Source organism: Bombina bombina, chromosome 1 (genome assembly GCF_027579735.1).
Source record: "Bombina bombina isolate aBomBom1 chromosome 1, aBomBom1.pri, whole genome shotgun sequence".
Classification (NCBI taxonomy): domain Eukaryota; kingdom Metazoa; phylum Chordata; class Amphibia; order Anura; family Bombinatoridae; genus Bombina; species Bombina bombina.
In genome coordinates, this window is record NC_069499.1 from 537,717,855 (window position 1) to 537,736,299 (window position 18,445).

The window sequence follows — 18,445 nt, forward strand, 5'->3', positions numbered from 1 at the left end:
GTTGTGTGATCAGTCCACGGCCCGCCCTGTTTTTTAAGGCAGGTAAATATCTTTTAAATTATACTCCAGTCACCACTTCACCCTTGGTTTCTCCTTTCTCGTTGATTCTTGGTCGAATGACTGGGAGTGACGTAGAGGGGAGGAGCTATATGCAGCTCTGCTGGGTGAATCCTCTTGCATTTCCTGTTGGGGAGGAGTTATATCCCAGAAGTAATGATGACCCGTGGACTGATCACACAACAGAAGAAAGGAATTTATCAGGTAAGCATAAATTATGTTTTTTGCAATATTCATATTTAATAAAGTGTTATATTGTGTATTTACTGTAAATATTTCACATTCCAATGTTCTGCACATAGCAGAATATGTTTTATGTATTTATAAATAGATATTCCTATATATATCTGTATATACAGTAGCTATACCTATATATAATCATATATATATATAAATATATATATATTACAAGTGGAGCGCTATTTTAACATGAAACTTTGCCCGTTAGAAGTGGCCTGTTAACGCTTCTGCAAGCACTTTGCATGAAGCTAAGTTGCCCCAATTGCCCCCCAAATAAAGTGGACAGTTTATTACAAAGCCAAGCAGCATTAAAGGGACAGTACACTGTAAAATTGTTTTCCCATTAATGTATTTTAAATGACTTGTTATACCAACTGCAGAGTATAAAATATTTGAGAAATTGCATTTTCATGCTTATTTGTGTATATGAAATAGCTGATTTTGTGCTTTGAAACCACAGCCTATTACAATGGGTTGAACTTAAAGGTGATATCAGATCTCATTATGTTCTAAGTTTGTGTAAACAGACTTGCTTCCTTATATTTTATTTGGCTGGAACACCAAAGCTCAATACATAAAGAGAACAATGGAAAATGATCATTTTGTTACTTAACTATCCTGCATCCCACTGAGAGTGTAATCTCTTCTGCTGGCTGTGTATACTTAGGCTATTCAATAGCCTATACTCCAGTATTAATTTGTTCAGTATAGGTGGCGATACCACAGGCTAAATCAGCTATTTCAAATGCTGAAATAGGAGTAAAGGAGCTACTTGTAACCAATTTAATACACTCTAGCAGGTTAAAAGGATCATTGGGAATAATTTAAAGGGGAGAAATTTTTTGGGTGAACTGTCCCTTTAATAGTATCAGGATCCCTTCAGTAAACATGAGGTACAACTACTCTTATAATATACTTGTATCATATCAATGCATCACTTCCTCCATGGGAGCTGTTGTCCTTTGACCTCTTCTGGCCTCTATGAATGTTTGTGTTCTGCTGGTGTTACAAAAACAACAAGGGTTAACCCCCTCATGGGAGTACAATAAATTCAGAAAACTCTAATTTTTCTTCCAAAAGCTGCATATGGTAAAGCAGACGGGAGACTCAATATATATCTGCCAAGTATGATTGCTCTAACAGATCCTATATTCCTGACAGGATATATCCCTCTTGCTATGTACTAATCACCCATCTTATTCTCTAGGATATAGCATGAAGAAAACTAAGAGAAAATTCAGTAAACGCTTATATTATTTGGCCCAAAATGCATATTCATTATCCTCATACATATAATCAACATCAGCTCAGGGCCCAGGGTCATTAAGAGCCAAAACAAAGAAAAAGGCAGATTATAACTGTGAATATTCATATGATCAGCTAAAGTCTTACTCAAAAATGGCATAAAAGAGCGGATCCCGTTTTTTCCCCCTAAAAACAACGACCATATTTTGTTGGGTTTTATGCCTATTGTAATCAAAGTGCTTCATTTAAAACCATGTTGAGTTAAAACTAAACTTTTGAGTCTGACAAAAATGAATAATCTGCTTTTTAACCAATTATACTTAACAGATATTCTGTTACTTGTTATTTACTTTAAACTAAATATTATAATCTGCAAGATGACTTGTTAAGAACTAAGAAGTTCATATTGTTAGGAGTGGGAAACTTTATCTGACATCTGATATTAGAGTGCAGCTTATTGTTAGAAACTGGATATCATAAGGGGTGGGGCTAAATTATCAAACTATTCAAACTACATATTAAAGCCAGAAACAGAGCTCTACCTGCAATATTTCTACTTAATTGCAATGACTTAATGTATTAAGCTACATGTTTAGACATAATAATATCAATCTTAGCAAAAGCCATTGCGAAGCCGCTGGCATGTTTTTTACCAGACAACTATAGTATTTTCATGTAGATATATGAAAAATAAAACGATAGGAGCCAGGAGTGAAGTCCTGGGGTGATGTGGCTCCCTGGCTCCTGGATTTGTCAAGCCCTGAGACAGTCCATTATAAGGCAAGAGTGAGTTGTTCTACACATTGGTTTAGATTTTTTCAATGAGATAAACCATTCCTTTGTTATTTTGTGGGGATTTGTAAAGCTCAATGTGTTGACTGTCTATGACAACATAACAAATGCATACATTTTAGAGAGCTGGAGATTTAAAGGGACACTCAGGTTAAATTAAATTTTCATGATTCAGATACAGCATTCAATTTTAAACAACTTTCCAATTTACTTCCATTAAAAAAAAATGTGCACAGTCTTTTATATTTACAATTTTTAAGTCACCAGGTCCTACTGAGCATGTGCAAGAATTCAAAGAATATACATATATGCATTTGTGATTGGCTGATTACTATCACATGGTACAAGGGGAGTGGAAATATACATAACTTTGAAATTTGTTATAAAAAAAAATCTGCTATTCATTTGAAGTTCAGACGTACAGGCCCATTTATCAAGCTCCGTACGGAGCTTGAAGGGCCGTGTTTCTGGCGAGTCTTCAGACTCGCCAGAAACACAACTTATGAAGCAGCGGTCTAAAGACCGCTGCTCCATAACCCTGTCCGCCTGCTCTGAACAGGCGGACAGGAATCGCCGGACATCAACCCGATCGAATACGATCGGGTTGATTGACAGCTCCCTGCTGGCGGCCGATTGGCCGCGAGTCAGCAGGGGGCGGCGTTGCACCAGCAGCTCTTGTGAGCTGCTGGTGCAATGTTAAATGCGGAGAGCGTATTGCTCTCCGCATTTAGCGAGGTCTTGCGGACCTGATCCGCAGTGTCGGATCAGGTCCGCAAGCCCTTTGATAAATGGGCCTGTAAGTGCTGTTGCATTGTCTTGTTATCTTGCATATGTTGATTATGCAAATCTAATGTGTTGACTGGTCTTTTAATGAAAATAGTAATGAATTTAGGATAATATATATTTTTCCAAGGGTGTGGGCTAGATTTGAAGTTGACACTTATAACATTAGGGGTGTGGGCAAGTTGCCTGCAATGGATATTATCGCTATAAAGGAAAGAGTCCAGTCTTCTTTTCTTTTTCATATATATGTTTTTCACAAAACTGTAGTCGGCCTTCTTGAGTTTCAGGCCTCAGTAGCTCTCAGACTGGAGCTCCATGTGGTTTTGTGATTGTTTTCACAGCATGGAGAGACAGAACATAAATTCTCAATGAATTCCATGTAAAAAGGAAGACACAAAAAATGAGAAAACAGCTTCCCCTTGACTTGCTGTCAAGGAGTCTACAGCACAGCAAGAATGCAAGGTCTGCTTCAGTGTGCTGTCAGCTAGGAGCGCTTGTTCTTGTCCTCTCTATTAATAAGCTTTTTTTTCTGCCAAGAGGACCCATGACACACACTGTAAAACAAACTGATTCATTTCTTGTCAATTGAAAACAGCTGCCCTAAATATAATTTCATAAAAGTGCACAAGCATGCTGCTGAAGCACTGTAATAAATGACTCAGCACCAAAAATCTGGTGTTACTATATACAGGCAAAGTTATATGACAAAGGCCTTTATTGATTTAACAAAATGCCCACATGGGTTAACAGACCTAACTGCTCTGTCTACTGCCACTCTGTAAATCCCACTGATACGCTATACTAGATCATGGGACATTGCAGCTCTTACACCCTATTGGTCAGTTGCCTCTACATCGGTGACCTTGGGGATTCCAAACACAGATTGCTGAATGGCTAAAGCATCTCTCTCCTGCTGAGCTCTAACTTTTTTTTTTTTTTTTTTTTAAACAACCATCAAAACAAGGCAACTTGCAAAATATCTTTAATAACAAGAGATGTAATAAAGATGTTCCAGGTAAATGCTTCTATTTCATGGGAATCCAAACTCTGAATTCCCCACTGAATGCTGGTACATGTCTACACATTAGCAGTGAGTGGTCCCTGATGGTATGCACTGTGTGTGTGTATTTGGCGTTACAGTGATTAATGTAGAAGAAATAAACTTATAAATGACAGCAGCTCACTTATTAGGGTCCCAAAACTAAGGGGACACTGTACACTAGATTTTTCTTTCCATAAATGTTTTGTAGATCATTTATTTATATAGCCCATTTGGGAGTGTTTTTGTAACAATGTATAGTTTTTCTTATTTTTTAATAACATTGTGCTGATTTTCAGACTCCTAACCAAGCCCCAAAGTATCAGATGTAAACCCAAGTCTACAGTCTCCTGCTTGCTCCTGTTGGGTATTTTCATATGCAGGGAAGGGGGTCTGCTCTTCCTGCTCTTAGCCCCTTTCAATGAGTGTGCCAGCCTAACCTCATCAACAGTGCTAAATAGGGAGCTTCTGAGTAAGATTTTACAAGGTTTTAAACTGGATTTTTAGATCAGTATCTGTGCATATTCTTCTTTATAGTAATGTCTACTACATGCAGTTATATGAAAATTGGTGTACACTGTCCATTTAAGATTTCATCTTCAACACAGTAAATTATTATTTGCTGTAAGGACTACATACATCATTGGGTAGTAGATTAGCCACTCACATAAAGCATTACATCAATTAGCAAAGAAACACACATGGGGATTGATATATATTGTATGTTTTTATTTTGCATTAGCAAATAAATTAGTGACATTTGAATACAAAAAAAATCCTACAATTTGTTAATCCTGATTTGCTCAGTGGTTATGTCCTGCAAACAAGCAGTGAGACTCTGGGGCCTGATTTACTTTGTGTTTAACCCCTCTGCAGATGTTAAACACAGTTACGTAAAATAGCAATATAATATTCTCCTCAGAAGCAACTAAATTACTTTTTATATCATTTGTTTGTTGTTGGAAAAATAGACTTTCAAATGTATAAAAAATATAAGGTAGGGGTTAGAGTTTGGTTGAAACCTCAAAATGACTTGTCTACCTAACCTATGAAACCTATGTAGAACAGCAGAACAAGGCAAACAGTTTCAAGCCTATCCAGTAAGATTAACATTAGGAACCGAGGCGTTACCTTGTGGTTTTTACCATGCCGAAACATCATCCAGTCCTCTCCGTTAGTACTGACTTCGAGCTTGTAGGATTTCACATAGTAACCCACACGGGTTTCTGAGGAGATAGCACCTTGTGTCGCAACGGCGGTCAGAAGAGTCAAGAAGCGGAGGTCAATCTGTAGGTGTATTGGTGAGAACAATATATTTACTATTTTGGAGTAGCACAGTAACACTTAGATTTTATAAAACAGAGAAGGTAGAGAGGGACTACAGGTGAGAACAGATACATTTATTAAAATTAAAAGTGAAGTAATGTATTTTGGAACATTAACACACATTTTGAGTCAAGCAAATCTTTCCTTTTGTGTGCAAATTGATTAAATAACAATTGTAAAGCTCTTTTTTCCCCTCAGATTTCTCGAAATGTTTTATTCTCTTCCAAGTGCAAAGTAGCTTATATATATATACATTCCCTCAACAGGGCTGTGAGATATCACTATCAGTCACTACATAACAAATGCCCATGTATGCCAATGCATTTCTGTTTAGTTCTGATTCCTATGCATGATACCCAGTTTAAAGTTTAATGTCCTTTTAAGAACTATCTGTTCATTTCATTTACATTTTAAGATGCCTGCAAAGCTAAATGAGCATTCAAAATGGCTTCACTCTTAACTCATGAATGAGCATATAACTTAGACCATGTGGCCTTTAATGAAATGTTAATTAGGGGCATATTTTACAAAGAAGTTCACTAGTCTCAGCAATGAGGCCAAATTCATTAAGCTTAGCCAGGTGGCAAGATGGCACAACACCTCAATCCACTTCCCAATAGGGAGGCAGCAAGATGTAATGATTATTAAAAAGAGAAAAGTTCCTTATGTAAAAAAATGAGTACTGGGTGCCACCATCTTTAATTTGGATCAGGCAACAAGAATAGCATTATATTTATTAAATAAATCATGCTGCTTAGCTTCATTTTTATTGCAGTTAAGAAGGCAAAATGATATGTGACCATTTAAAAATGCCCTATAACCCCCCCCCCCCCCCCCCCCATCAGGGATTATAGGCAATTGTGACAGATTTGTAAAACTGTTAAATGTGACATTAAAAAGCTTGCTAAGGTCTCCTCAGCCACTCTGACCCTTGCTGTTCAGTAAGCAGACTATGCTGTCTTGCCTTTTTGCTTATAAAAAAAATCCCAATGCAGCAAATATCTAAGACACTTTACATTTTGCTTGGTAGCTTCTTTCTCTTGCCAGGTTACTAATGTGGAATAAATTATCCCAGTATTTGGCAGCTGGTCACATCCATGCTGAGACAATGTCCTTTCTCTACAAGCCACAGGTGGGCTTGGCTGGTCTTTGGCTCTGACAAGCCAATGCTTTGGCCTGACCTTCAGCGTAAAGAGGTGAAAGGAAACATTCATAAATGCCATTTTACTTGCTTCTGTGCAACACATGACAAACAATTGATTTTAACAATTATTGAATTAAACTCTAGGGACACTCACACTGAACAAGTAGCAGCGTCCAATATTACTGAGTTTGCACAAGTCCATATACACCCCATTCTTTCATATGGAGATTCAGATCTATGTTCACTGTAAAATGATGATTCATACATTTTCCTCTGGAGGCATCATAAAGGTATCAAACCACTGCAGGTAAGTTCCACCTACCACTGAGATGGGGGTATTCATCTTACAAGATTTATTCAAAAACTACTAATGTTTTCAGGAGACAGTAATAGATCCACATTAAAAGTTTTTGGGGATTGTTTTTGCATCTTCAAGATGTTGTGTGTGAATGTGTATGAGTGTGTGTTTGTTTATATGTATATATATATATATATTTATATATATACAGTATATATATATATGTGTGTGTACAACTTTATATAGCACCATCTACTCTGAAAAACTTTATATTACTAATGCACAGTAGTATTAAAGAGAATTATACATAATACAAACATATATTGCAGAATACTATATGAACCCTGGGTGTCATACTCATTGTAAAGTTTGATTACAGAGAAGTATCCCTGATTAACAACAAATCCACTACAGCAGTCAAAGAGTCTGTTTTTTTATGCTGCACCGGCGCCTGGCTCAGAAGGCGTGTAGACTTTTTTTCTTGTACACTAAATCCCGGTTCCACTTGGCTTACATCCTAAGGGAACTGACTGATGAAGGGGTGATTTAAAGAGCTGCAGCCTGCTTCTGCAGAGGATCAATTCATTACGACACTCCCACCAGCCCTAGTATTATGCCTACTGACTAACAATTAATCTTGAGCATGGTGCAGAGAGATCCACTTAACAGGAATACCTTTCCAATGCACAACAACCGCTTCCAAAACACTATGTTATAAGCGATTCAAATGAGCCCTTGACAGGCTCTGTGCAATACATCAATATACCTGATTTAAACCAGTTCTTCACACATTGCGGCATATGCTTCTCACTCTTTGCAATGCATCTGAAAAGCAACACTGCAGGTGTAGAATGCTCATGTTGTGTGGTGAAATAAAAAAAAAATATTATTTTTTTGCAGCATTTTTAATTAACTAGCAAAAATGGCATTTAAAAATTGGAAAAATTCAACTTGCTTTTTAACATTGAATCTTTAACTCTTTCAGCTGCAGCGGCTTTAGTGTTGCTGTAATACTGCAGAACTCTTTAGAATGCAAAGGCATTTTCATTGCACCAAATATACACTTTTTACCAATTCAGCCATCTGTCGGTAGTTTCATCAATAATAAAAGTTATTTATAAATATTACATGTCTAGTTACGAAGACAATAGGGTTTATGCTGCTAAATCCTAGCAGGTGAATGATTGTAAAAGGGAAGCCCTTATGTATACTATTTTGCATTTAAAGGGACATTTAACAACAACAACAAAAAAAACGCAGCTATCATGCATATGAAAGAGCAGCAATTCAATGGGTGATAAACAATTTGCATGAAAAAAAAAAGGTTAAGATATTGAAAAAAAATTGTTTTTGAAACTACCAGGAAATGCATCTTTATGCACAACTCAGCTAGGGAGGGATTATTATTTGGCTGATAAGAACAATCCCTAACAGCTCACTTGGTGAAAAGGACATACCTCCACAAGCATGAAAACAAAAAGTTTATTCAGTGAATTAAAAATCTATTATTTATTAATTTAATATATTTATGATTTAACAGATCTTACTTTAATGTACATTTTTTTTAAATAATGGTACTATGATGACTTAAATGGAGTGAAGTCAAAATTAGACTTTCATAAACCAGATAGAGCACACAATTTTAAACAACTTTCCAATTCCCTTCCATTTTCTAAATGTGCAGTCTTTTTGTATGCACACTTTATAAGGCACCAGCTTCTACTAAGCATGTGCACGATTCACAGGCTATACGTATATGAATTTTGTGATTGGCTGAGGGCTGTCACATGATGCATTAGGAAGGAAAATGTAACTAACTGACATTTGTCAGAAAAAAATCTACTACTCATTTGAAATTCAAACGAAGTGCTTCTGCATTGTCTTTTTATTATGCATTTATTGATTATGATATTCTACTGTGTTTATAGGTCGTTTAAAATTGTATGTTACTATCCAATACCATGAGTGGTCGATAACTCCATTTACTCTGAAGCAAAAATTCCACACCAACATACAAATTTCTATGCTATGTAATCACATGTAAGTGTACTTTATTTTTGTTTTTTGTATTAATTTAGTCAAATACATATTTCCTTTAAAATAATCTTTTTTTATGAATAGTAGATGAATTTGTTTGAATGTACAACCTCATCACTTCCTTAAATTCAGAATGCTTGATAATGCCTTTTACAGGATGTCAGTGGAGTGGATATAAAGTGCTATCTCTTTATAGGCTTGGGAAGACTACACTCTTTATAGACTAGAAGAGGCGACACTCTTTATAGGGTAGAGGAGACTACACTCTTTATAGGCTAGATGAAATTACACTCTTTATAGGCTAGAGGAGATTACACTCTTTATAGGCTAGAGGAGATTACACTCTTTATAGGCTAGAGGAAATTACACTCTTTATAGGCTAGAGGAGACTACACTCTTTATAGGCTAGAGGAGACTACACTCTTTATAGGCTAGAGGAGACTACACTCTTTATAGGGTAGAGGAGACTACACTCTTTATAGGCTAGAGGAGATTACACTCTTTATAGGCTAGAGGAGACTACACTCTTTATAGGCTAGAGGAGACTACACTCTTTATAGGCTAGAGGAGGCTACACTCTTTATAGGCTAGAGGAGACTACACTCTTTATAGGCTAGAGGAGACTACACTCTTTATAGGCTAGAGGAAATTACACTCTTTATAGGCTAGAGGAGATTACACTCTTTATAGGCTAGAGGAGATTACACTCTTTATAGGCTAGAGGAGATTACACTCTTTATAGGCTAGAGGAGATTACACTCTTTATAGGCTAGAGGAAATTACACTCTTTATAGGCTAGAGGAGACTACACTCTTTATAGGCTAGAGGAGACTACACTCTTTATAGGCTAGAGGAGACTACACTCTTTATAGGCTAGAGGAGACTACACTCTTTATAGGCTAGAGGAGACTACACTCTTTATAAGATAGAGGAGACTACACTCTTTATAGGCTAGAGGTAATTACACTGTTTATAGGCTAGAGGAGATTACACTCTTTATAGGCTAGAGGAAATTACACTCTTGATAGGCTAGTGGAGATTACACTATTTATAGATTAGAGGAGACTACACTCTTTATAGGCTAGAGGAGACTACACTCTTTATAGGCTAGAGGAGACTACACTCTTTATAGGCTAGAGGAGACTACACTCTTTATAGGCTAGAGGAATTTACACTCTTTATAGGCTAGAAGAGGCTACACTCTTTATAGGCTAGAGGAAATTACACTGTTTATAGGCTAGAGGAGATTACACTCTTTATAGGCTAGAGGAAATTACACTCTTGATAGGCTAGTGGAGATTACACTCTTTATAGGCTAGAGGAGACTACACTCTTTATAGGCTAGAGGAGACTACACTCTTTATAGGCTAGAGGAGACTACACTCTTTATAGGCTAGAGGAGACTACACTCTTTATAAGATAGAGGAGACTACACTCTTTATAGGCTAGAGGAAATTACACTCTTTATAGGCTAGAGGAGATTACACTCTTTATAGGCTAGAGGAGATTACACTCTTTATAGGCTAGAGGAAATTACACTCTTTATAGGCTAGAGGAGACTACACTCTTTATAGGCTAGAGGAGACTACACTCTTTATAGGCTAGAGGAGACTACACTCTTTATAGGCTAGAGGAGACTACACTCTTTATAGGCTAGAGGAATTTACACTCTTTATAGGCTAGAAGAGGCTACACTCTTTATAGGCTAGAGGAAATTACACTGTTTATAGGCTAGAGGAGATTACACTCTTTATAGGCTAGAGGAAATTACACTCTTGATAGGCTAGTGGAGATTACACTATTTATAGATTAGAGGAGACTACACTCTTTATAGGCTAGAGGAAATGACACTCTTTATAGGCTAGAGGAGACTACACTCTTTATAGGCAAGAGGAGACTACACTCTTTATAGGCAAGAGGAGATTACACTCTTTATAGGCTAGTGAAGATTACACCCTTTATAGGCAAGAGGAGATTACACTCTTTATAGGCTAGTGAAGATTACACCCTTTATAGGCTAGAGGAGATTACACTCTTTATAGGGCAGAGGAGATTACACTCTTTATAGGCTAGAGGAAATTACACTTTTTATAGGCTAGAGGAGATTACACTCTTTATAGGCTAGTGGAGATTACACTCTTTATAGATTAGAGGAGACTAAACTCTTTATAGGGCAGAGGAGACTACACTCTTTATAGGCTAGAGGAGACTACACTCTTTATAGGTTAGAGGAGACTACACTCTTTATAGATTAGAGGAGACTACACTCTTTATAGGCTAGAGGAGACTACACTCTTTATAGGCTAGTGGAGATTACACTCTTTATAGGTTAGAGGAGACTACACTCTTCTCTTTATAGGCTAGTGGAGATTACACTCTTTATAGGTTAGAGGAGACTACACTCTTTATAGGCTAGAGGAGACTACACTCTTTATAGGCTAGAGGAGACTACACTCTTTATATGTTAGAGGAGACTACACTCTTTATAGGCTAGAGGAGGCTACACTCTTTATAGGCTAGAGGAGACTACACTCTTTATATGCTAGTGGAGATTACACTCTGTATAGGTTAGAGGAGACTACACTCTTTATAGGCTAGAGGAGGCTACACTCTTTATAGGCTAGAGGAGACTACACTCTTTATATGCTAGTGGAGATTACACTCTGTATAGGTTAGAGGAGACTACACTCTTTATAGGCTAGAGGAGGCTACACTCTTTATAGGCTAGAGGAGACTACACTTTGTATAGGCTAGAGGAAATTACACTCTGTATAGGCTAGAGGAAATTACACTCTTTATAGGCTAGTGGAGATTACTCTTTATAGGTTAGAGGAGACTACACTCTTTATATGCTAGTGGAGATTACTCTTTATAGGTTAGAGGAGACTACACTCTTTATAGGCTAGAGGAGGCTACACTCTTTATAGGCTAGATGAGACTACACTCTTTATAGGCTAGATGAGGCTACACTCTTTATAGGCTAGAGGAGACTACACTCTTCATAGACTAGAGGAGACTACACTCTTTATAGGCTACATGAGACTACACTCTTTGGGTTGGATTTATCATCCACAGGGAGACAGGGGCAGACATATTCAACCCTATCTGCCTGGCTTCTCCTCTGGTGGGCAGCAATCTGCTGCCCACATTTATCATTGCACACAAGCGTTCCTGTGCGCTTGTGTGTGCCCCCTACTTTCAATCTCCTTGGTCGAAAGACACGGAAAAGAGGTGGCGAACAGGGCAGGGAAGCAGCGGTCTGATGACTGCTGCTTGATAAATCTTGAGTGCAGGTTCGAACCTACAGTTGAAGGAAGAAGGGCTTAATAAATTGAGCCCTTTGAGAAGACTATACTCTTTATAGGCTAGAGGAGACTGCACTCTTACCCCCCTCTTTTTTGTGTTATGACTTCCATATTTATTTGTATTATTGGTAATGTTCATACATATTGTTAAGTAGTTAAACTCTATGACATCTTTCTGTTCATTATTAAAGAAATGTAATCACTCGAGAATTTATATTTGTTCATTAAAAGTGCCCATGTTCATATATTTGTTTAATTGAATTTAAATAAACACATTTTTAAAAAAAAAATAGCTAGTAGAATATTTGGAATTAAATTATCCTTGAATTAAAAATAAAAAAAACAACTTTGCCATAAATGGGGAAAATATCCTTGGGTTAAGACTATTACGACTACAGACTGATTCTAGATATACTTGTCTAAAGAATTCAAAACTGCTATGCATCACGACCACTAGTGTACGTGTCATACGCATATATTGTCCTTCTCTTGGTGCATGATTTGTCCCCTTTTCATATACTGCCACCAATCCTTGATGTAGAGTTTTTACTGCATACTATAAATAGAATGACACATTCATATAAGCAAAGTACAGTTTACCCATGAATAGACCGCATTATGGACATCTGTGTGAAAAGAATCTTTCCTGTCTCATAGAAGTTAATGATCAACTAAATGGCAGTTTACCTGCAGATATTCTTTATTATTGTCGACATTAGGAGTCCAGCCGTTGTATTCGCTGTTCAGCCTACCCTGCTGAGCAGTCCACCTTCCATCAGTATAGGTAGAAGATGAACTGATCTGTGCATTGGAAATGCGTGCAGACTCCAGTCCCAGAGGAAAGTTGCACTGGAAAGCTGAAAGAGATACACATTCAAATTAGAAGTCTTCTAATAATGTACGCACAAAATGGATAGGGTTTATCCCATGCACCCTTTAATGCATACAATGCATTTCCACATATCTCTTGTTTTGAAGTGCTGCAAATAATTTAGTTTTTTGATATTTATATTTGTTTTCTGGGAGCCTTCGTTGTGTTTTTAATACACTGCTTTATTATAATGAATAGTATCTAGTAAATGTATTTATTATTCAGAAAAGAACAAGCAGCCCTCATCTCCGCCCACCTAAGAATGACAAATTGTTTATATCTGTTTCCAACCAATCAGATGTTGCATAAATGCATTGGGCACATTACTGGCAATGGTGGTGGGAAAGATAAGCCTCTTTGTAAACAAAGTCTGATTGGCAGTTTAAACTTATCTACATTTTAAAGGAATCGAGTGACAGTGTATTGCATTTCAAATTCAACATTTATGCCCCTCATATAAAAACAAGTGTCTATCCCAGATGTTGTGAAAACTATGGTACAATGCTGAGCATTGTAGCATATTGTCTAATTTCTTTGAAAACTGCTCTTCAAATTAATGTTCAAGTGGACCCATCCCAGAGGTATCTGTATTAAGGCTTCTAAACTATAACTGACACTAAGAATTCACAAATGATAATTAATATTTCTTTACAACTGCCTTAGCCCTCTATAGCTGTTCTGTAATTTAAATTAAGAAAGTTTTTCAGCCACTAAGGTGCTACTGAGACAATAAGTAAGCCGCATAATAAGTGGAAACTGCAAGAGCAGTCTAATTAAAAAAGCATCAACATCAATGTATGATTGTGCTCAATTTCACAACCTATAAACATTTCAGTTTGCTTCCAAAAGATCTTCTTTAATTAAAGCCACTCTGCAGGAACGCTATTTCCAAGGTATTGTGGGTATCTGTTTGCAAATGAGCCAACCTCATAAAGGTGCATGCCACTTTTTGTTTGAAATCAAAAATAGCATTATAAAATGAATGCATTATTAATTGTAACCCCCATGAAGCAGTGCAGAATATGATAGAAAATTATTCATTAATGCATAGTCATTTATACATACACAAATACAAATGTCTATCTGTCTATCTATCTATCTATCTATCTATCTATCTATCTATCTATCTATCTAAACACACATAAATGTAAACATGACAATGCATTGAAATAATGATATAAATTCAAGGTATACCTTATTAATATATAGTATACTTATAACATAATAAAATGTTTGACAGACTCACAAGATAATAAAAAAAATGGTACTGCCACAGTCTGTCAGCTAGAAAAAAAGAAGGTTTTCACTCACTTTCAGGGACCTCCTGAGGAACAAGGTAATAGCGTGCTGAAAACCCATCTTTTGCTACTGCCATGTCTGTGTGAAAGGTGAGTGAGAGGATACCAGTAGAAGAGCGTATTTCCGAAGGGGTCTTGGTGCCGCAATACCTGCCAATCAAGGGCCCCACTGCAGAGAGGAAAAAGAGCGGCGTTATCAGTTGAGGGTATTAGAGTCTGACATATCCTTCTCTGTTCGACTAATAGCACTCTAGTGCTTTCTTATCTTCTACAGGGCCAACGGCAGTAATGGTGTACGCAGAAGGAAAGCTGCAAATTCCAGTAATCTAATATAATACTCTGCAGTCCAAAACATAGTGACTTGATTGAAGAGATGGCAATGAAACTACTAGAAAGAGCAGAATTGCTGGGCTGTTGACAGTGAAAACACACCACTGTCAGGAGCAGACCTTTCTACATAACCAACAGATGTTTAATATCTGACATGTATGTATCAACACAAGTGTACTGAATTGAATATTTCATTTAGTTTCAAAGCTACATATATACACATACAAATATATATATTTGTATCTTCGAATTAAAGCTGAAAACATTATGATAGAAATATATCAACTATGTTGTAATAGATTTTGCTACAAAGAAATAAACGTGTATTTCTGCCTATTGGTAGTAATGTACTGTTTCCTGATTAACACTATTAGGGAACCCATTTTTTTAGCAATGCAACATTAATGAATATTTTCAGAAAAAGTGTCAAGAGGTCTAATACAAACTTGAGTTGATTTTATAGAGATTTAACTTTCAATGCATTAAATTAAATCAAACTAATATTGGTTCAATAAGTTTGTTTCAATTGAGATAAGATATGGCAAAGTGGATCGTTAAGTCTAGTCTTACCATTAGGGACACCATCCCAGATGTCAAGCCAATCGTATTTGCAATCTCCCTCTCCAGCTTGGAGCGGATCATGCTCAAGATCAAAGGTTTGAAACTGCAGAATGATCTCCATTTTCGGTTTAGCCAAAATAGTAAAGACACAGTCCAAATTATGTGGGTATTTGTCAGGAAATCCAGGAGACTCAATAGTGCCATTGCTGTTTGTAAAGTTTTTAGAACAATCTTCGGAACCTGTAAGGACACAAAATTATAAGCATCACAATGTTGCTCATCTAAAGATCTGATACCCGTCTTATCTAGCCCCTTGGTCTTAAAAACATATGTTTAAACCTCATTATTTTACTATCAGGGGCAAACCGAGAACCACAGACTTGACATTCCCTTAGTTTGAGCCATTAGTATGTATGACAGATCTGGTGCTTTGTTATACTTCTTATGTTTTTTGATAAAGCATAAACATTTTCTTTGCCCCTATAGAAGGGTACAATAAACATTTTAAGAGTGCAAAACCAAAAATATATTGACATACTGATACAAAGTGAGTCAAGAGAAAGAAAGTTACTCTTAACTTAAAGGGATACTAAACCCAATTTTTTTCTTTCATGATTCAGATAGAGCAGCAATTTTAAAGAACCAGTCAACACAGTAGATTTGCATAATCAACAAATGCAAGATAACAAGACAATGCAATAGCACTTAGTCTGAACTTCAAATGAGTAGTAGATTTGTTTTTCTGACAATTTTAAAAGTTATGTCTTTTTCCACTCCCCCTGTACCATGTGACAGCCATCAGTCAATCACAAATGCATACACGTACCATGTGACAGCCAACAGGAGCTGATGACTCAAAAAGTTTAAATATAAAAAGACTGTGCACATTTAGATAATGGAAGTAAATTGGAAAGTTGTTTAAAGTAGCATGCTCTATATGAATCATGAAAGTTTCATTTTGATTGAGTGTCCCTTTAAGCAACTTTCTAATTTACTCCTATTATCATTTTTTCTTCGTTCTATTGCTATCTTTATTTGAAAAAGAAGGCATCTAAGTTAAGGAGCCAGCCAATTTTTGGTTCAGACACTGGACAGCAATTTTTTATTGGTGCTGTCCAATCAGCAAGCACAACTCAGGCTGTGAACCAAAAACAGGCCGGCTTCTAAACTTACATTCTTGCTTTTCAAATAAAGATAGCAAGAGAATGATGAAAAAGTGATAATAGGAGTAAATTAGAAAGTTGCTTAAAATTTGATGCTCTATCTGAATCATCAATGTAAAAATGTGGGTTCAGTGTCCCTTTAACTCAAGTTGAGTTGGAAACCACTATACTTTCTAACATCATGACCGCTATTTTAGTTATTTACCATATTATTCTAATTCTGGATTGGAAAATCCAGAGAGTCAGAAGCTGTGGCCTCTAGAATTATCCTTACATACATTGATTTTGATGGCAGATAAGAGCCATAGGCCCAACAAGTCTGCTCAATATTTCGTAACTGTATAAAGGTATCTAGTTCGTAGGATAGCCTTATGCTTATCCCAGGCATTCTTAAAGTCCCCACAGTGTATGTCATTACCACCTCTTGAGGAAGTCACTTTCTGTAAAGAAGTGCTTCTGCACATTACTCCTAAATCTACTACCCCTCAGTTCATGACTTCTTTGTCTTGAATTTTTCATTTTATGAACAATACTCAAAGCCTCAGCTTTACTAAGCCCTTTCTCTCCTCTAAGCTATACATATTAAGGTCATTGAGCCTTTCCTGGTCAGTTTTATTTTTTAGACCATATACCCTTTTAGTAGCCCTCCTTTGCACGGATTCCAGTTTGTTTATATCTTTTTGGAGATAAAACTTTCAGGACTGTACACAATACTCAAGCAACTAGTGATCTGTAAAGTGGCATAAGAACCTTACTATTTCTGCTGCAAATACCTCTGCCAATACATATGGTTACATTTTTTTTCATTAAAATCATGCACATTCCACTAGCTACTGTTAATCAGAATGCTATGTTTAAAACATTTATGCATCTAAAATGTATGAAGCAGAAAAGGTGTGTGCCTGATGAAGAAGAAATATAGGCATTTAATGTAGAGCCCAGCTAAAAAAATGTATATCCAAATTCCCCACACACATTTTATGTGGTTGTACCAATTCTAAATATAACCAGCACTCCAGGCAATCATTGTTGGCACATTATCAAAAGTAACCCATACAGAAATATATATATTTTATCATAAATTTAACAAAAAAATTCTACATATACAATTTATGATTCAAACCAAAAAATGTGTAGAAAACCAAATTAAAAGGAGGTTATAAAACGTGTGTAACTGGTTAAAATTAACCCACTGGCTTTTGTAAAACATCAAATAGATAAATGTGAGTTTTAAACTGAAGTGTGCATTTAGTGGAGCAAACATAAAAGAGACAATAATAATAAATAAGCAATACTTTCAGACACTCATATAGTTAAAAAAAAGATTGTCCCCTTGACCATAGACCAAAGAATATTAGTGACTAAATAGTGCAGACCTTAACACTGCTGCTCATTGTACTGAGTTAGCAGAGCAGCCTGCTTTGTCTAGTCCGCTAGTTTGTCTGAGGTGCCCTAGGGGAATTAGGAGGATGACAAGGCCGGCATCTTATTCATGTGCTCTGACTGAGAATATGTGGCACAAGGATAAAGTATACAATTAACAATTAGACCTCTATTGAACATCTGGTTTTGATGCCATCTTCTCTCAGCTTGGGAAGTTTGAAGCCCCATTTATAACGTGGTGGTGAGTTTTAAGTAATATCATAAGAAAAACATTTTATCAGACCATGAACTATAAAGATTTATGTGACTGGCACAGAGTAGAGTGATGTTCACCCTTCTAACAGCAAAACTCTGTTATGTATTTAAATTGCATACAGGGTCCTGTAATCCTTCTGTCCAAGCCTGCTGCCTTTCCATGTCATTAGTGTATGTGTACAGTGTATTTATATATATATATATGTATGTATATATATATATATATATATATAAACCTCTGAGAGTTTACTTCCTTCCTCTGTTATATATACTACTAATACTACACCCTGTATGTTTAAATACAGACTCAAGACTCAA

The 18,445-nt window shown here is 36.4% G+C and overlaps 1 protein-coding gene across 2 annotated transcripts in view; it reads right to left on the reverse strand.

Annotated features, from left to right (window-relative positions):
• NRP2 (neuropilin 2) overlaps nt 1–18,445 on the reverse strand; it is a 198,447-nt gene that overhangs the window by 100,274 nt on the left and 79,728 nt on the right. For both annotated transcript variants that reach the window (XM_053698656.1, XM_053698657.1), the window contains exons 4-7: nt 15,336–15,566; nt 14,449–14,604; nt 12,954–13,123; nt 5,288–5,443 (exon numbers count right to left, since the gene is read on the reverse strand). In XM_053698656.1, coding sequence (XP_053554631.1) covers nt 5,288–5,443; nt 12,954–13,123; nt 14,449–14,604; nt 15,336–15,566 — 713 coding nt within the window. The remainder of the gene's footprint in view (nt 1–5,287; nt 5,444–12,953; nt 13,124–14,448; nt 14,605–15,335; nt 15,567–18,445) is intronic.